General features: G+C 39.6%; 4 protein-coding genes across 9 annotated transcripts in view; 3 read left to right on the forward strand and 1 right to left on the reverse strand.

Annotated features, from left to right (window-relative positions):
• Positions 1–233: 233 nt before the first annotated feature.
• Positions 234–3,149, reverse strand: LOC107554087 (mucin-6-like). The gene is made up of 2 exons (XM_016236471.1): positions 3,048–3,149; positions 234–2,222 (listed from the first exon to the last, which is right to left on the reverse strand). Exon 2 carries the CDS (start codon positions 2,212–2,214, stop codon positions 700–702), a length of 1,515 nt encoding a protein of 504 aa, XP_016091957.1. The 5' UTR covers positions 2,215–2,222; positions 3,048–3,149; the 3' UTR covers positions 234–699.
• Positions 3,150–5,929: 2,780 nt separating this feature from the next.
• LOC107554077 (uncharacterized) lies at positions 5,930–9,893 on the forward strand. The gene is made up of 6 exons (XM_016236463.1): positions 5,930–6,616; positions 6,711–6,824; positions 7,577–7,667; positions 7,789–7,855; positions 8,787–9,017; positions 9,741–9,893. Exons 1-6 carry the CDS (start codon positions 6,331–6,333, stop codon positions 9,891–9,893), a joined length of 942 nt encoding a protein of 313 aa, XP_016091949.1. The 5' UTR covers positions 5,930–6,330.
• Positions 7,850–16,681, forward strand: LOC107554116 (matrix metalloproteinase-25-like). 2 transcript variants are annotated; one of them, XM_016236516.1, is made up of 11 exons: positions 7,850–10,600; positions 10,895–11,073; positions 11,217–11,376; positions 11,956–12,209; positions 13,587–13,628; positions 13,756–13,935; positions 14,007–14,103; positions 14,178–14,257; positions 14,962–15,111; positions 15,490–15,768; positions 15,870–16,681. In XM_016236516.1, exons 2-11 carry the CDS (start codon positions 11,034–11,036, stop codon positions 16,124–16,126), a joined length of 1,539 nt encoding a protein of 512 aa, XP_016092002.1. In that variant the 5' UTR covers positions 7,850–10,600; positions 10,895–11,033; the 3' UTR covers positions 16,127–16,681. The 2 variants fall into 2 exon arrangements, with proteins under 2 accessions (XP_016092002.1, XP_016092001.1); XM_016236515.1 differs by lacking the exons at positions 7,850–10,600; positions 10,895–11,073; positions 11,217–11,376; positions 11,956–12,209 and adding exons at positions 12,262–12,450; positions 12,594–12,753 and having other exon boundaries at positions 13,333–13,628.
• Positions 16,682–17,272: 591 nt separating this feature from the next.
• The window catches only part of LOC107554117 (serine/arginine repetitive matrix protein 2-like), a 17,036-nt gene continuing 15,189 nt past the window's right edge, over positions 17,273–19,119 (forward strand). For all 5 annotated transcript variants that reach the window (XM_016236517.1, XM_016236519.1, XM_016236518.1 and 2 more), the window contains exon 1: positions 17,273–17,473. The gene's annotated coding sequence lies outside the window, so the exon portion shown is untranslated. The remainder of the gene's footprint in view (positions 17,474–19,119) is intronic.

The following is a 19,119-nucleotide window of genomic DNA, read 5'->3' on the forward strand; positions in this document are numbered from 1 at the left end:
TTTGACTTTAAAAAAATTTTTTTTCTTTCTGTCGATCTTTAACTTCAGCAGAAAACAAGAGTAATCACTATCATTTCCTCTTTCTGAACATTTAGCACCTTTTCATGACGTTTGTCTCTCACTTTTTTTTTGTTGCACCTCTCAAGCACAACAGAAACCAGCATCATCTGTTGTAAATCTTCAGAATGATCGATTTACACCATCTCAGAATCAATATTTATTTTGCTTCACTTTATTTCACATGATAATCTTTACAAGTGCAAGCCAGCACTGTGAGACTTCCCAAGACAATGTGTTATCAGAGATTTTAGCTCCTAGATTTTTTCTTGGGCAAGTTATCGCAAGTCCTGACCTAGTGATGGTGGAAACACAAGCTGTCATTATATGAACTGAAAAATTCAGAATAGCCCAATAAATTATGTTCCTTCTTTCAGTACTGTTTGCTCAAAGCATAAAAAGAAATTGCATATTAAAAAACTGCATATTATTATTCAATGCACGGTAACTCTCAAAAATATGTGTATTTTTATTTATTTTATTCAAGGATTGGAAGTTTTTGAAAAATAACCTAGAAAGTTCTGAATATTTCAGTAGCGTAGGTTGGAAAGGTTCCATCTAAATCCCCTTGTGTTTTAGGCACAAGCCTGAAGGTCTAACTGTCCCAAATTGTTTTCTTTGGTGTCTTTCAAAGTTTTTTAACTACGTGTCCTGCATCCTCTCTTCCTTCATGCGTCTGTTTGCGTACCAGAACTCTGTTATGTCATCGACAGTCACTCTAGGCTGAATCCACAGCCCATTCTCCTCATTATCCTGTTCCTGTCCTCTTCTCTTCATCCTCTTCTGTCTCTTTCTGTCTTTCCTGTCGGCCTCCAGCGTGGATCCATTGATGTACCAGAACTCCACTCTCTCCTGCACTGAAGCTTTGGGGTCGGCCCAGAGGCTCTCCTTCTCACATGTCTGACCTCCTTTCCCTCTCCGCTTCATCTTTTTTTTGAAGACAGACAGACGCACCAAAAGGAAAATGGTTATTCCTAGAAATATGGTGGCGGTCATTGCTAAAGTCCACACTGTGATGAAGCAGACCAGCCTGGATTGCCGAGAATGAGATTCTGGGTTTGGGTTCAAACATGCAGTCCACACTTTGTTTTCTGTGTCAGTTTTGTTTGTTCTGTTGGTTGTGGCATTTAGGCTGCTGTCAGTTAGGACATCAGTTATAATAGAGATGTTGATGTTGGTGGTGGTACCACCGGGTGTGTCTGTTCCTGTCCTGTTTTCTCTTCCTGTGGGTGCTGTAGAGTTTGTGAGCCTGTATATATTCTGTGGCGTCGTAGAGTGTTTTCTGCCACTTACTAAGGTGTGATATGGCACATCTGTAACCGTCGGGTCTTGTGCTGTTGTGTAAGCCTGTGTGGTCATGGGAATATCTGTGTTTTGTGAAATTGACCATTCGTTACTCCCTGTTGCTGTTGTAGCACTTACATCGGTTGTATTCGCTGCTGTGTCGTAATGTTCCTCTCTGTGTTCACTTGTTACCCTGTAAGTTCCCTCAGTGCCTCGTGTTTCCCTCAACTCCTCGTTCGTATTAGCAAATGTGGCCTGGGTGGAGTTAGTTTCATAATTTCCTTCATCTGCCTTCGTTCTCTCATCCTCTTTCTCTGTCGAATGTCTCCAGGGTACTGTTGAGACACTGTCCACTGGGTCTGATAAGATGTCTGCAGTCTGAACAGTGTGCCCTTCATAGTTGTAACTCACACTTGACATTGTTCCTGTTTCATTACTGTCGTCCTTTTGTGGCGTCAGTCTTGAAAAATTAGTGGAAACTGTTGTATGACTTGTATTAGCATGGCTCATAGCAACATGGCTAACACTCACGCCATCATCCATCATGTCATTTTGAGATGGACTACTGCTGTTGTCTCGATGCAGGGATGCTGTTTCCTGTGTGAGTGTCACATTTGGGGTAATATTTGGCTGTGTATGCACTTCACTGGGAAAATTTGTTGTGCTGTCCTGTGTTGTTGCGGTCAGAGGTGACGAAGAGGTTGCATATATAAGGATCTTAGGTGCTGGGTTTGTTTTTGTTGTTGCTGGAGTTATTTGTGTGGTTTCAGTGTAGTCGCTTAGGGTGTTTGGTGGCAGTGTGTTGAAATAAAGAGCAGAGGCCATGAGGAACTGAGTGAAACACACGGTGATGGACAACAGAGTCATCTCCATTGTGACTTCTGTAAAAGAGCAAGAGATGGCATGAGTACAGACAACGTGACAACATTACAGGAAAACATAAATGAAAACACACACACACACACACATAAAAAAATAATGTTCAGGTCATTAATGCAATAAGTGCCTGTACCCATGAACTTACCAATGAACATTTAAAAATGTTTTTGTAATTAACATATTCATTTTAATTCATATTTGTTCATAATACATTATATTGTTAATTTATACAACTTGAAATGTTAGTATATTAGTGTATGTAGAGATTAATGATAATGAAAATTATATATTTTTATTAGCTTTTTTATATACACGCGCACACACACGTATAAATATATACACACACACACATATATAAATATTAATATATATATATAGACATCCTTGATTAATACTTTCTTTAAAAAACTTAATGACGCCGAACAGTAGCGCATGTGTTTTATATATATTTGAAAATATACTGCCTCAACAAACAACAAAAAACACCAAATTATCTCTGTTTTGGGTTTTGTTGGATCAGTCTGTTGGTGTTTGTTGAGTATAACAATCTAAATCAACTTTATAACATTTGAAATGTTGCCATGTGCCCTGTGAATGTCTAATGCTGCCAATTTCTGCTAAATAACAGAGTTTTTGTATTTAATTTGACTGATCTGACAGTAAACAGTCCAGGCCTACCATGAACGCGACACAACACATCACAAAATGGTATAAAATTCACACTGTGCTTGAACGTGCTAAGGATAAATGAGAACTCTTAACCTAAGCTTCGTCTGTATAACTTATCATTTAGCTTAACACAACTAACAGAAACAGATAAACTCTACCTGATGTTCAGAACTCATCACGTTGTCTTTTCCTGATGCACTCTGATTTCTTCGCTTGTGCAGTGGTGCCTTCTGGGATACTTCTCTCCCCTAGCTGAAGCTTTCAAGTGACATGAGGAACTGACAGTTTGATCACCATGTCAACAGTATAGGATGTGGTGAGATGTTGGGGTAAAGCAGGATGTGGTTCAGTGGCTCCTCCTCTTCCCTCCATCAGTGCTGCTGTGGAAAAAAAAACATGTGAACACATCCTGTTGACTCATTTAACATTCAGATTGATCAAATGCACATCACACTAATGAGGACACCAAACGTACTTACCAGAGTAATGCTTTGACAAGGTGACAAAGATGTCACTAGAGTTTTTTTTATGTACACACACACACACACACACACACACACACACGTTGTGTTTCCATGTTTTATGGGGACATTCCATAGGCGTAATGGACACATATTTGTACAAACTGTGTTTTCTATCGCCCTACCCCATCCCTGCACCTAAACCTAACCCTCACAGGAAACTTTCTGCATTTTTACATTCTCAAAAAACTTTATTCTGCATGTTTTATAAGCTTGTTTCCCCATGGGGTCCTCAATTTAGGTACCCATGGTGACACGAGTCCCCATGAGTGACGGTGTGTATTCAAAATTAAGTCTGCACCAGGATAGAAAAACATGTACACACACACACACACACACACACACACATATTTCCAGCAACTTTCTTAACGTGTGTAAATCTTTATTTTAACATAAAAAGTGAAACAACTGAGACACAAACTAAACAAGGCATTTGACAAACAGAAATGGAATAATTAGTCCCTGAACAAAGGGAGAGGTCAATATCAAAAGTTTATTGTGTGTCCACCAGCTGCTTTAAGTACTATTGTGCATCTCATCGTCAGCCTACCACCTGTAAATTGTTAGTGTCTTAAGGACTGTTCCACAGGTGTGTGTGCAATAATTGTTTATGGTTCAATGAACAAGTATGAAAATATTGTTTAAACCCTTTCCCTGAAGATCTGTAAAACTTATTTGGATTTTACAAAATTATCTTTAAAATACAGTATCCTGAAAAAGAGAAGTTTCTTTTTTGCTTTATTTGTGTACATATATTATTTTATATTATGTGTGTGTGTGTGTGTATTCTGTATATATATTTATACACACACACACACACACACACACACACACACACACCATGTTTATCCTCATTGCAAGTGAATCTGAATTTAATGCAGTCCGGGCCATATTTTCTATGACATTGTGTAGTTTTGTTCATGATATATATATTCTGCCTCTCCCTGATGACATCTGCTTATTTTGACTAGCCTATATACAAAGTGATAGATTAATTTTTTACAAAATACTGTATATTTTAATTGGATATACAGCCTTTGACATATAGACACACACTATCATGCAAAAGTTTAGGGTCAGTAACATTGTTTAAATATTTAAACTTGCTTATTTTCAGCAAGGCTGCATTTATTTAAAGGGGTCATATGATGCTTTTTTAAAGATCATTATTTTGTGTATTTGGTGTAACAGAATAAGTTGACATGCTTTAATGTTCAAAAACCACATTATTTTTCAAATACTGTACATTATTGTAGGTCCTATGTGCCCCGCCTCTCTCAAATGCTTCGTTTTCTACAAAGTCCCTCCTTCCGACAAGTGCAGTCTGCTCTGATTGGCCAGCTGACTCAGTGCGTTGTGATTGGCCGAACACCGCAAGCACTCGTCGGAAATGTAACGCCCCTTACCATAATCGTGAGCTTCATCTTTCAAAATAAATGTAAAGACAGAGGCCGAAAGGGGAACAGAGTCGCGTGACAGACACAGTGGTGAAGCTGGTATGTGTGCAGTACACAAGCCACGGTTAAGACAGCGGACTCCACTGTGATGTGACCCCTTCTCCCTCTCTCTCGCGCGCACACACACACACGATGCGCAAAACTCCGCATTTGAACAGATACAGCAAAACAGTAAAACTGTCAAATATTATTACAATTTAAAGCTGCCGTGGGTTGTGGTCCGGCACGGCTCCAGCACGGATGAATCGAATGTTTCAACGTGCTGTTAATTTAATTCAGCAATAGACTCGGTGAGGAAACGATCTCGGCACTGCAGCGGACTGAGACTGAGATGGTGCCGCTGCATGTCATGCCAAACCTCTCACGGCAGCGTCATCACCTTGAGATCGTTTTTTTTAGATCTAACTTTTTAGAGTCCGCCGATCAGTCATCCCAACATGATTATCGGCCGATAGTGATCAGTAGCCTATCAATCAGAGCACCCCTAGAAAACATGCTGATTTGGTGCTCAATAAACATTTATTATCATTAACATTTTTGAAAACAACTCTGCTGCTTTAAATTTTCTGGGTTCTTTGATGAATTAAACATTTCAAAAGAACATAATTTATTTGAAATTGAAAACATTTGAAAACAAAAATGTATTAGTGAACATTTCAACATCAGTGTATATTGTAACTTGCATTTGTGGGCAGTCGTGGCCTAATGTTAGCGAGTAGGACTTGTAACCCAAAGGTTGTGGGTTTGAGTCTCAGGTCTGGCAGGAATTGTCGGTGGAGGGAGTGAATAACCAGTGCTCTCTTCCACCCTCAATACCACGACTTAGGTGAAGCCCTTGAGCAAGGCACCGAACCTCCAACTGCTCCCCTGGGTGCTGCAGCACATGGCTGCCCAATGTTCTGGGTGTGTGTTCACTACTGTATGCGGGCACTTGGATGGTTTAAATGCAGAACACAAATTCCAAGTATTGGTTACCATACTTGGCCACACATAACTTCACTCACTCATTTCATTATTTGCATTTTTTTCTCTTTTTTGCCTGCTGTGTCCTTGGGTTTTTAAGTCACGACCCACCAGTTGAGCTAGCTAGACGTGACTTCATTTGCAACTTCTCACTTTCGTCACCACACTTTCAGTCATGTCTATTTATTAATTTTAGTCCTGCAAATCTCTTTTTCCTTTTCCACTAACTATTCTCCACATCACTATTCTATACGATCTGTTTATCTCAAATTCCCTTTTGTCCTTTCATTGATGCCATAGTTGCTGTGTCTGTGTTTAATTGAGGATTGTCTTGGATTAGCTGTTTGAGAAAGCCTTAATCTGTTTGAGTCACTGAGACACAGTTTATGAGAGAAGAGCTGAGGGTAATCACAGAGAGTGCCAGGCAACAGATGGGCCTGTGCTAGTTAACCCGAGAGAAACCTTTGAGGAAAAACAGTACTCTTAGGCAAAGATTTTAGATGGACAGTGAGGGTGTTAAAGAACAACAAAGTGAGGAAGAAATGGAGCAGGAAATGTCCTGTGAGAAAGACGAGGACAGCGAACCAGAGGAGGAAGATGAAGCTGATGAGGATGAGGAGGAAATGGCAGAAATTATGGACCGAGGGGTTCTGAGGGACACGGAGGTCTGGAATGGGTTTATTTCAGGAGGAGGACTTGCAGCTGAAGAGGAGGTGCTGCTGGACTGGAAGCCAGGTGACTCTGTGACTCCTCAGTATGTCCTCATGCTACCAGGATACACCGACGGTGAGGACCCCACACACCAAGCAGTTTATTTGTGCGTTTTTGTTCTTTTACTGTGATACTTTCTTTTCTTTACTGTTATTGGTTATGTGTACAGACTACCTGTGCTCCCCAGAAGACAACGTCTACAACATTAGCTTTTCACGATTCAAAATAAGAGACCTAGAAGGTGGATCGGTCATTCTGGACCTAAAACGACACTGTCCGACAGGTGTGTTAGTGCCTTTTTAACATTGCGTTCACTTACTTTCTGTTTCACTGGGTGATTTCGTAGAAGACACATAATTTGGCTAAGCAGGATATCTCAGACTGTGAATGAGATAGTACTGTGTTTATGCTAATGAGGAGCCAAACATGTTATTTGACCTCTAGAGGATATCATGTGCAGTAGCTTTTCAAAAATGGCTTGTATTTCAGCCTTACTCTCTGTTTCACTCTTTATCAGTGTTATGTTAGTATTATTTATATACTATAGTGTTTATTAATATTTTGATTTGGCATTTTTTTATGTTTATATTATTTTAGTTTGTTTTAATATTTGTTTTCTTGATTTTGTTATGTGCTTTTGTCATGATTTTGTCAAATAATACAATGTGTCAATGCACTGTATATTTATGTACTGTTATAGTATGTATTAATATTTTGAATTTGCATTTATTTCAGTATCTTTTCATTTTAGTTGAAGTTTTAGTGACTTTATGTGCATTTGTCATTTATATTAGTTTCTTTTAATATTTCAGTTTAGCTTTCATTTATTTTTATTTAAGTTTTAGTTTTAGTAATTGTAGCACCTCACCTTAAACATTTTATTTCAGTTTATTTAAGTATTTCAGTAATTCTCATTTTCATTTCAATTTTATTTTCAATTCATTTCAATTTTAATTTCATTTCAAATGTGCTTTTTTATTTTAGTTAACAACACTATCCTAAATATGGTATAAATTCCTCTTCTTTCTCTCACAGCAATAAAGGATATCATAGAGCTGGATGCAGGCCGTTTCATTCAGTATCATTTCATTCCAGCTTTTCTAAATCTCAGGGAGATTGGAGCCACGTATGTTTAGTTTTTAATAAGATTGCTTTGGAGCCTTTGGAATAGATTGAAATATTTATAAATCAGTAACTACAATCTTAATTAACATGTTTGCATAATGTGCAAACTCTCTTCTGAACAGGCTTGAGTTTACAGTGGGCGGTAAGGCAGTCAACAAGTTTCGGCTGATTGAGAGTAATTATTTTAATGTATACATTATTTCCATGTGTATCGTGTGCAATGTAGATCAGATAAATGTCAGAAATGTTTTTAAGGGGCAATAGTTGTCGCCTGGAATTGATTCATTAAAATAGTTTCAAACAAAACAATGAAATAAATTTAGTTTCTGATCAATTTTGGATGTATAATCTAATCAACATCGAATACAACTGTAAATAATACACAAGCTATCATAACACAAATCTGAAACAAATTGTGTAGATTTTAAAATAGATTAAAAATAGAGTATACAGTCCTCCTTTAATCAATTCATCAAACAATGTATGTGAGTTCCCTTTCCAATGGTACCTCAACTCCTGTTTACTCTGATACTGAAGCCTGATTTGTTCACGTTGGTGTACCTGCACGAACAAATGCCGCTTCAACCCGCAAAAAGGGGAGGAGCCAACTACTATATAAGTTGGCTCAGAGCTCCATTCGTCAGAATTTTTTTCCTTCAGCGAAGAAGACATCTCCTTGCATGGACTCTGAAGCAAGAAGCCGAAGCAAGAAGATGAAGCAAAGAAGCTCAGCCTGTTGCTCGCCGTAGAAGAGCACCTGGAAGTGGAAAATTCAGTGACACCACTCCCAGCCAGCGAATTGTCTTCCTGGGGACAGTGATCAATTCAGCCCAAATGCGGGCATGGATCATGCTGGAACGCTCTCTGATGGTTCAGCGACTAGCACCATCATTCAAATGCAGGACTTTGTGTCCCCTCAGAGATTTTCAGGAGGATGCTTGGTCTTATGTCAGCCGTTTCCTCTGTGATTTCTCTGGGCCTGCTTCTCATGCAGCCCCTTCAATTTAGGCTCAAAGGCCATGTGCCATCCCACGCTTGGCGCCTAGGGCATATTCCTCTCAGGCTAAACCACCACTGCATCAAAGCTGTGGCCCCTTGGAGAATTTCTCGCCTGTTTCAGTCAGGTGTCCCATTGGGGCTGACCTCCAGGAGGAAGGTAGTCATGACAAATGCCTCCAACACAGGTTGGGGAGCACTGTACGAGGGCAGACCAGTGTTTGGCTCTTGGACACATCTGGAGCAAAGCTTGCACATCAACTGCCTTGAAATTATGGCTGTTTCTCTGGTCCTGAAAGCCTTCATACAAACCTTAAAGGGGCATCAAGTCCTGGTCCGCTCAGACAACATGACGGTGGTAGCCTTCATAAATCACCAAGGTGGTCTCAGGTCATGCGCTCTTTACAGGATGGCGTGACACCTCCTTTTATGTGCACATCGCTTAGAGCAGTTCATGTGCCGGGCAGATTGAACCAAGGAGCGGACATGCTGTCCAGGGGCAATAGCATCAGGTGAATGGAGACTACATCCCCAATCGGTTCAAATGATCTGGTCTGTCTTCGGGAGGGGAGAGGTAGACCTCTTCGCCTCAGAAGGCAACTTTCACTGCCCAATTTACTTTTCGAAGCAGTGAGATGCCCTGGCCCACGACTGGGCCAGCGCTTGCTGTATGACTTCCCCCCGGTTGCCCTGCTTCCTCAAGTCATCAGACGGGTCAAGGAAGTCAGATGCTCGATCCTCCAGGTGGTCCCACTCTGGAGGAATCAGACATGGTTCCCTGAGTTGATTCAGCTGCTATGGGCAGCCCCCTGGCCGATACCATTGAGGAGAGACCTACTCGCAAGCAAGAGGAATGATTTGGCATCCCCAGCCCGAACTGTGGAACCTTCATGTTTGGCCACTCAACGGGAACCTTTACAGCTCTCCGCGAGTGTAACTAATACCATTTTGCAGGCTAGAGCATGGTCTACAAGACGCCTCTATGCCCTTAAATGGTCAGTCTTTTCTGACTGGTGTGCAGCACGCAGTCTGGACCCGTCCTTTTGTGAAGTGCTACACATGCTCACTATTTTACAAGAGGCTGTTGGATAAGGGGCGCACCCCTTCCACGCTCAATGTGTATGTGGCAGCTATCATGGTGAATCATGCTCCTGTGACTGGCCAGTCAGTCGACAAAAACGACCTTGTCATTAAATTTCTGAGGGGAGGGTTGAGGGGAGGGGAGGGTTGAACCCGCCTCGTCCTCATTCTGTGCTGACCTGAGACTTATCTATAGTCGCAACGAGGCCCTCCCTTTGAGTTGCTTCATTCGGCCAATTTGCAGCACCTGTCGCTCAAGACCCCCCTCCTTTTTGTGTTAGCATCAGTCAAGCGAGTAGGTGACTTGCAAGCACTGTCAGTCAGTGCTTCATGCCTTGAGTTTGGGCCTAATGACTGTAAAGTCGTCCTCAAACAAGGACACGGCTATGTGCCTAAGGTGCTGTCAACCCCGTTCAGAGCACAGGTTATTACCCTTCTAGTTCTTCCTAGTACAGAGAACAAGCAGGGCCCCAATCCACTCTGCCCAGTTAGGGCTCTTAGAGTGTACGTTGTGCGCTCTGGCCCATTTCAGCACTCAGAGCAGCATTTTGTATGCTTCGGAGGCTGCTCTAAAGGGCTGCCAGTTACGAAGCAACAATGATCTCATTGGATAGTCGATGCTATAGCCCTGGCTTATGTGGGCCCACTCCACTCGAGGGATGGCCTCCTCCTGGGCGTGGTCCAGTGGGATCTATATTGATGACATCTGTGCGGCCGCCGGCTGGTCATCGCCGTCAACCTTTACAAGGCGAGCAGAGCGACTTAGTTCTGCATTTACTTATAGGGTGGCGCTATTGGATGCATTCCCCATAAGCGTGTTCACGCAACGGGAGAGACCGTTTGAAAGGGAATGCTCCGGTTACTAACGTAACCTCGGTTCCCTGAGATAAGGGAATGAGCGTTGCGTAAGCTGCCATGCTATAAGTCTGCATGCGAGTTGATGGCTGTTGCTGACAGTCAAAAGATTCTGATGAATGGTGCTCTGAGCCGACTTATATAGTAGTCAGCTCCTCCCCTTTTATCCGATTGAAGCGCCATTTGTTCATGCTGGTACACAAACGTGAACAAATCAGGCTTCAGTATCAGAGTAAACAGGAGTTTCCCCATAAGCGTGTGTATGCAACACTTGTTCCCTTATCTCAGGGAACTGAGGTTACGTTAGTAACCGGAATGTTTTTGTTTGTGTGTGTGTGCATAGGACTGGTTGATTCGGTATGGGTATTTACCATCTCCAGAATCTCTAACTAGTCGACTTCAGACCAGGGAGGGTATTGAAGAAGCTGTCCGTAAAATGCAGTGTTTTGCTGGTATTGAAGAGACTGGCAAACTAGGTAACAGATTTTTTTTTTTACTTATTTGTACTGTAACACTTTAGGTTCAACCAAATGGACGAATGCCCTTAAGAGCGCATATGTACGATGATCTTTCTGTCACTAACTCTGATGATTCCTCTTGTCCTTTTGTCAAACTTTAGATCATGCCACTTTAGAACTGATGGCCAGACCTCGTTGCTCTCTGCCGGACACCATCAGCTCTGAGGATCTGTTGAAAGAAAGGAGAAGAGGTAAAGGGAAGCTGAAGAGGAGATACACTCTGCCAAGATTGAGTTGGGACAAGGCTGACATCACCTGGAGGTGGGATCTTTAAGTCTCCAGCAATGTATTCTATACATAGTAAAATAAAATAAAAACTACAGAAAACAGTTTGTAACTACAGAAAAAAAGTAAAAATTCTACAGTAAAAACCTGGTATAATTGTTAACGAAGTTATTTTATTTACAGTGAAAACTGTAATTGATATATATTTTTGTTGCTCATGTTTGTGATCAGAAATGTACATTAGGCTGTTTTGTGTCAAATTTTATGTTATATATTTAATATTGTATTATTTAGTGTAATTTGTGTTACCATGATGGTGTTTTGTGTTTTTGTGTGACCTGTGCACCATCAGTGTACGCAAGTATTGGCCATGTTTTATGGACAGAACACTTACAATAAACTCTGATTCATCGTGTGGCTTTCTATTGTATCATCTGTGATTTTATGCTGGTTGACCAAAAGCAGATTTTGGTAGTTAAAGTAACAAATAACAAAATATTGCTTAATGAATTTAATTTATTTAATTAATTTTTTTACAGTGAAGCCTTTATTTATGTGACCTTAACCAGACTATTCATGTCCAATAATCCCACATCTTTCCCTTCTTTTCCTCAGCGTGCAAGAGTTTCCCTCTCCTTCGATGTCTCCCACTTTACATCCAGGGCTGGTGAGGCTCATTTTAACCTCTGCCCTCAGAGTATGGAGTGATGTCACACCTCTGCGTTTCCACCCTCCTCCATATGGCCCATCACCACAGATAGACATCAAAATCACCTTTGCAAGCAGCTACCATGAGGATGGATATCCTTTTGATGGCAAGGGGGGCAATCTGGCACATGCATTCTTCCCAGGAAAGGGAGATCTTGCTGGTGACAAGTTTCCCCATAAGCGTGTGTATGCAACACTTGTTCCCTTATCTCAGGGAACTGAGGTTACGTTAGTAACCGGAATGTTTTTGTTTGTGTGTGTGTGCATAGGACTGGTTGATTCGGTATGGGTATTTACCATCTCCAGAATCTCTAACTAGTCGACTTCAGACCAGGGAGGGTATTGAAGAAGCTGTCCGTAAAATGCAGTGTTTTGCTGGTATTGAAGAGACTGGCAAACTAGGTAACAGATTTTTTTTTTTACTTATTTGTACTGTAACACTTTAGGTTCAACCAAATGGACGAATGCCCTTAAGAGCGCATATGTACGATGATCTTTCTGTCACTAACTCTGATGATTCCTCTTGTCCTTTTGTCAAACTTTAGATCATGCCACTTTAGAACTGATGGCCAGACCTCGTTGCTCTCTGCCGGACACCATCAGCTCTGAGGATCTGTTGAAAGAAAGGAGAAGAGGTAAAGGGAAGCTGAAGAGGAGATACACTCTGCCAAGATTGAGTTGGGACAAGGCTGACATCACCTGGAGGTGGGATCTTTAAGTCTCCAGCAATGTATTCTATACATAGTAAAATAAAATAAAAACTACAGAAAACAGTTTGTAACTACAGAAAAAAAGTAAAAATTCTACAGTAAAAACCTGGTATAATTGTTAACGAAGTTATTTTATTTACAGTGAAAACTGTAATTGATATATATTTTTGTTGCTCATGTTTGTGATCAGAAATGTACATTAGGCTGTTTTGTGTCAAATTTTATGTTATATATTTAATATTGTATTATTTAGTGTAATTTGTGTTACCATGATGGTGTTTTGTGTTTTTGTGTGACCTGTGCACCATCAGTGTACGCAAGTATTGGCCATGTTTTATGGACAGAACACTTACAATAAACTCTGATTCATCGTGTGGCTTTCTATTGTATCATCTGTGATTTTATGCTGGTTGACCAAAAGCAGATTTTGGTAGTTAAAGTAACAAATAACAAAATATTGCTTAATGAATTTAATTTATTTAATTAATTTTTTTACAGTGAAGCCTTTATTTATGTGACCTTAACCAGACTATTCATGTCCAATAATCCCACATCTTTCCCTTCTTTTCCTCAGCGTGCAAGAGTTTCCCTCTCCTTCGATGTCTCCCACTTTACATCCAGGGCTGGTGAGGCTCATTTTAACCTCTGCCCTCAGAGTATGGAGTGATGTCACACCTCTGCGTTTCCACCCTCCTCCATATGGCCCATCACCACAGATAGACATCAAAATCACCTTTGCAAGCAGCTACCATGAGGATGGATATCCTTTTGATGGCAAGGGGGGCAATCTGGCACATGCATTCTTCCCAGGAAAGGGAGATCTTGCTGGTGACACACACTTTGATGATGGAGAGAGCTGGAGCTATGGAGGTAAATTAAATGCTGTATACATCTTTGTGGATCTGACATCATTATCTACAGATATTAATAGATAGAATAAAAGAACAGGAGATTGGTCAGAAGTGCTTAAATGTTTTATGTTTCTACAATTCCACAGACTGGAGTAGTGCCACAGATTTATTCACAGTCGCAGTTCATGAGTTTGGTCATGCTTTAGGCTTGTTTCACTCATCCTCCAATGACTCCATCATGAATCCTTATTATCATGGTCCTGTCGGAGACATGCACAGTTACTCCTTATCCCTTGATGACAGACTGAGAATACAGGCACTTTATGGTACTTCCTAATATGTAAAAATAAATAAAAAAGGTAGATAGACAATTTTCTCATGACTGTTTACCATACAGGAAAAAGACAAGATTTTAAACCTTCTCCATCTGTTGTTGCACCCACAACTCATCTGTCCCACTCCTCGACCCCAGCTCCTCCAAATCCTCCCTATCAGTGAGTAAGACTGTGATCACAACAGGTTTGACAATGATTGTTATATTTTTTTAACTGCTTTTCTCTTTTTTTAGCCCACCAGCCTCTGCTGATCGCTGTCAGGGAGGTTATGATGCAGTTGCTAATATCAGAGGAGAGGTTTTATTCTTTAGAGGTATGATGTTTGATTTACACTGCAGTTTAAAAGTTTGGGGTCAGTAAGATTTTTGAATGTTTTTGAATGACGTCTCTTATGCTCATCAAGGCCCTTCTTATTTGATACAGCGAATACAGTAAAAACTGTAATCTAGTGAAAAATTAAAATGTAAAATAATTGTTTTCTATTTTAATATATTTAAAAAATGTATTCCATTGATGGCAAAGCTGAATTTTCAGCATCATTACGCCAGTCTTCATCAGTCACATCATCCTTCAGAAATCGTTCTTTGCTGATTTGCTGCTCAAGAAACATTTCTCATTATTATCAGTGTTGGAAACAGTTGTGCGGCTTAATATTTTGTGGAAACTGTAAGACCTTTTTTCAGGATTATTTGACAAATAGAACTTCAAAAGAACATAATTCATTTGAAATAGAAAACTTTTGTAATATTATAAATGTCTTTACTGTCACTTTTGATCCATTTAATGCATCCTTGCTGAATAAAATTATAGATTTTTTTTTTATTACTGACATGAACGTTTTGAATGGTAATGTACATTTGTTACAACATTTGTGGACTGTAAAAGTATCAGAGGGATATTAGATTCTCATGGTATCCTCACACAACATATCCTGACAAATACTGATAAAAAGTTATTATAAAAGTGAAAGAAAATATTGTTTATCTTCCTCTTCCTTAACCATTTGCTTTTTATCAGGTCCACACTTTTGGAGGGTACATCATTCAGGCTCATTAATATCCTTGACTCCAGCTCTGATCCACAGCTTCTGGATGGGTTTGCCTCCAGAAACAGCCAGAGTTGATGCAGTATATGAAAGAAGAGATGGACATATTCTCTTCTTTATTGGTATTTAATTACACACACACACACACACACACACACATATATATATATATATATATATATATATATATACCTTTTTATATATTTGTATTTATTTTTTTCAGTTTATTTATTTTTAATAGTTTTTTAAAAATTAGAAATGTTGCTTTGGCAAACAGGTAAATTAAAAGTTTAAGCTTAAGTGTTTGTTTTATTTCAATTAATTTTGTTTTAAATAACACAAATGATTTTTCATGGATTTAATTATATATCTCTTCTTAATTGGTATTTAATTACACACACACACACACACACATATATATATATATATATATATATATATATATATCCAAGCATGTTCGTTCTTCCTTCTTCATGCTTACTTTTTCATACCTTTCTCAGGTAATCAATACTGGGTATTTAGAGACACAGTGTCCCTCCCTGAGTACCCACGACCACTTTCAGAATGGGGTTTACGCACTTCTGCAGGAGGGCTTCCAGAGAGGGTGGAGGCAGTATTTGTGTGGCCACACAATGGGAAAACGTATCTGTTCAGTGGTGGAGAGTACTGGAGGTTTGATGAGTCGAGAACAGAGAGGAAGCTGGAAGAAGGGTACCCTAAACCAGCGTCCATCTGGGGGATGCCCTCTCACCCTGATGATATCATTGGATTTGTAGATGGTAAGATGTTTCTTTTATTAAAAATTTTATTATTTTTATTTTTTAAATGAATGATTTTCTCTCAAACTGACCTCAAATCGTTTTGTTTGTATTTACCTCAGGAGACACTTACTTCTTTAAAGAATCAAACTACTGGATTTTAAAAAGAGGTGGCCTGGACCAGGAATCTGCTTCCCCAAAGTCCATTGCTATTGACTGGATGAAATGTGAAGGTCACATTTCAACTCACACACCTGAGATTCCCAGAAGAGACAAAGATTGTACTTGTGTCCAGAGTACAGCAGCTATGATATGTGTTTTGTCATATGTTATATATCCAGTTATCACAGGTTGGATTTTGGTTCTTGTATTTTACTGATTCGATTTATATTATTTGTGTAGTATTTACGGTGATTTTTTTAATGTTGTGATTTTGACTGTGAAGTTAGGGAAAATGTACTTGATTTTTACCTAGCAACAAATTTCTGCCATCATTTGGGATAGGAAAGTGTCCACTGGTTGCACACTTTAGAATCTCAGCAGATGTGTAATCTCGGGATTGTTTGCCTGTTTCTTGAATACTGTGTATTCGGACCTCTTACTCATGTGACATACTGCTTTCTACAAACTATATATGGTATACATTATAGTACATACTACATAAATGGGCAGTGTTTAGAAGTACACTAGTAGATGCTCTCAAAGCTAAAACACATTGACTAAAAGACACAAGACAATACTTTAATCAATATTTGAATTGATTAAAAAAAAAATCCAAACAACGACGTCATGTAATTATTCTTTCAGTATTATACTAGAATTTATTACATAATGTAAAATAAATCGCAATATGTGAGGCTTATTCTCTCTTTTTTTATTTTTGTCAAGTTTACATCCAAAGTGAATTCAGTCAGATGCAAGCTGTATGACCCCCCCCCCACCACAATTGTACTGTAAATACAAATATCACAAATAAAATAAATAAATTAAAAAACAAATAAAATACACTACCATTCTTTATTTTCATCATACTTTTATTCAGCAAGGATGCAATAAATTGTTTAAAAGTGCCAGTAATTGTTACAAAGTACTTTTATTTCATATAAATGCTGTTATATTCATCAAAGAAAGGGGGGGGGGGAAATCACAGCTTCCACAAAAATATAATGCAGCACAAATGTTTTTAACATTGGTGATAATAAGAAATGAGAAAAGAAATTCTTGAGCACTGATTTAGAATGATTTATAAAGGACAGGCGGAAAATGTGACACTGAAAACTGGAGCTTTTCCATCATAAATAGTCTATATTTTAAAATATAACAAAAAAAAGAAAAAAAGGTTGTTTTAAATTGCTGTACTGTTTCACAGTATGCGCTGTTTTTCTGTATTTTTCATCAAATAAATGCATCCTTGCAGCATAAGAGACAAAAAAAAATCTTACTTTGAAGCAGCAAAAACGCACTTGCAGCATGCGTGACGCGAGTGAATGGGATTGTGGGAAATGTAGTCCACACAGTCATTCCCCGAATATTATCGCGAGGTCGTGACGATGACGTCCAAATGAGCGTTACCTGTTCATCCTAGCCAACGTTGCGTACATCGTTTTTATTTTACAAGGATTATTTGATATAGAATCGCTGGGTTTCCGCTTGTTGTGCCACAGTTGTTCGGTCTTTGGTCTGTAACGGTTCTACTTTTGTTCTCTCCCTGAGCGGGACCCCAGAGGTACGTAGCTCTCACGTTACAGAAGCTCAACGAGTAGTTAGCATGCTGTTCTGTGGACTGGAGTGATCCTGTTAGCATACAGGACAAAGTTAGCGCGCTAAAACAACTCAAATTATGTTATACAAGTAAACTAAGGGTATTTAGTTTACATAAACTATAGTTTTATTACATCAACACTAAAAATGAAAAATAATCAACGGGTTGTGGTGTGGAGGAAGCATTAGCTGCACAGAAGGCCTCGGCCTGTTGTTGGTTTAAGACTGTTCTTCATCTTGTGCGCGCGATATACTATCTGTGTATGAAAATACAGCGAATAGCCTACCTAGACAGCATGTTAGGCACAATATGGGCTGTTTGGAGCGTTTACCATTTTAATGGTGTCTAGGTAGGTTGCTTAAAGGGGTCATATGATGCTGCTAAAAAAGAACATTATTTTGTGTAATGAAATGTGTTTATGCGGTTTAAGGTTAAAAAAAACCACATTATTTTCCACATACTGTACATTATTGTTTCTCCTCTATGCCCCGCCTTTCTGAAACGCGTCGATTTTTACAAAGCTCATCGGTCTGAAAAGCGAGGTGTGCTCTGATTGGCCAGCTAGCCAGTGCGTTGTGATTGGCCGAATACCTCAAGCGTGTGTCGGAAATGTTACGCCTCCTTTTATTATTTTTTTTAATTAATTTTATTATTAATAATAATATTATTATTGGTTTTTTTTCCTTCTTGTCCCCTCCCCCTCTTTCTTTCCTTTCTCGCATTGTCAATCCCATAAGTACGTATTCTGTTCCACACTCCAGTCCAGTCGGTGGCGGTAATGCACCTACAAGTTGGTTTGCCAATTGCAAATAAACACCAAGAATGAAGAAGAATGTTACGCCTCTTACCATACTGTGATGCCCTATCCGGCCGGAGCGACGAGACGAAAACATTAAAACCCATTATAAACGAGGCATTTGTTGCATCCAGTGATGTCCGAGGAGCGTTTTTGAAGCTCAAAACTGGGCGGAGCTGGCCGTCGGCATATCCGTCACTCCCGGATAATCGGAAATGGGTAAAGAGGCGGGAGCTTGTTGCTGAAACCACGCCCACCTAGCTCGACGGTGGTGACGCCCTTAATTATGCAGCACTTTAAGGCTTAATATAATTTAAACGGATGAGTTATAAAAAAATTCACCCCCCTCACAGTTGTCATGAAGGGCAAAATTAGCTATATAGACCAAAATAATTTTTTGAACCAGGCTGTAAACATGTTTTTTTTCTGCTGTAAAGTTGGGCATTTTAACATGGGGAGTCTATGGGATTGACTCCCTGTTGCAGCCAGCCTCTAGCGGACAGTTGACGAATTACAGTTTAAGTCACTTCCGTGTTGGCTTCACGAGAGAGAGCGGGAGGTTGCAGCTTGGTTGCTTCGCGCCGTGTAAACATAAAACCATGTCCGCATTTGTGATCGGAGAAATGACAAACAACAAGTGCTACTCTACACTGCTCAAAACTCGCGTTTGAATCATCAGTGGCAAATCCTTTAAATATGAAAACGTACTTACAGTCTGTGAGTCAGAACAGCCGGCATTGTAGTCTACTCTAGCAGTATCAGGAAACGGTCCTCCATAAAATGTGCTGGACACATCTGAATATTTGGGTTGAAC

Source organism: Sinocyclocheilus grahami, unplaced genomic scaffold (genome assembly GCF_001515645.1).
Source record: "Sinocyclocheilus grahami isolate Dianchi unplaced genomic scaffold, SAMN03320097.WGS_v1.1 scaffold491.1, whole genome shotgun sequence".
Classification (NCBI taxonomy): Eukaryota; Metazoa; Chordata; class Actinopteri; order Cypriniformes; family Cyprinidae; genus Sinocyclocheilus; species Sinocyclocheilus grahami.

Excerpts from the sequence above, each read along its gene's own strand:
- LOC107554087 (XM_016236471.1), bottom strand. The coding sequence starts at position 2,214 with ATGGAGATGACTCTGTTGTCCATCACCGTGTGTTTCACTCAGTTCCTC.
- LOC107554116 (XM_016236516.1), top strand. The coding sequence starts at position 11,034 with ATGCAGTGTTTTGCTGGTATTGAAGAGACTGGCAAACTAG. Across the intron at positions 11,074-11,216 it reads TGAAGAGACTGGCAAACTAG|ATCATGCCACTTTAGAACTG; the intron begins GTAACAGATTTT and ends GTCAAACTTTAG. Across the intron at positions 13,629-13,755 it reads AGAGAGCTGGAGCTATGGAG|ACTGGAGTAGTGCCACAGAT; the intron begins GTAAATTAAATG and ends ACAATTCCACAG.
- LOC107554077 (XM_016236463.1), top strand. The coding sequence starts at position 6,331 with ATGGACAGTGAGGGTGTTAAAGAACAACAAAGTGAGGAAGAAATGGAG. Across the intron at positions 6,825-7,576 it reads AAAACGACACTGTCCGACAG|CAATAAAGGATATCATAGAG; the intron begins GTGTGTTAGTGC and ends TTTCTCTCACAG. Across the intron at positions 9,018-9,740 it reads TCCGCTCAGACAACATGACG|AGGCTGTTGGATAAGGGGCG; the intron begins GTGGTAGCCTTC and ends CTATTTTACAAG.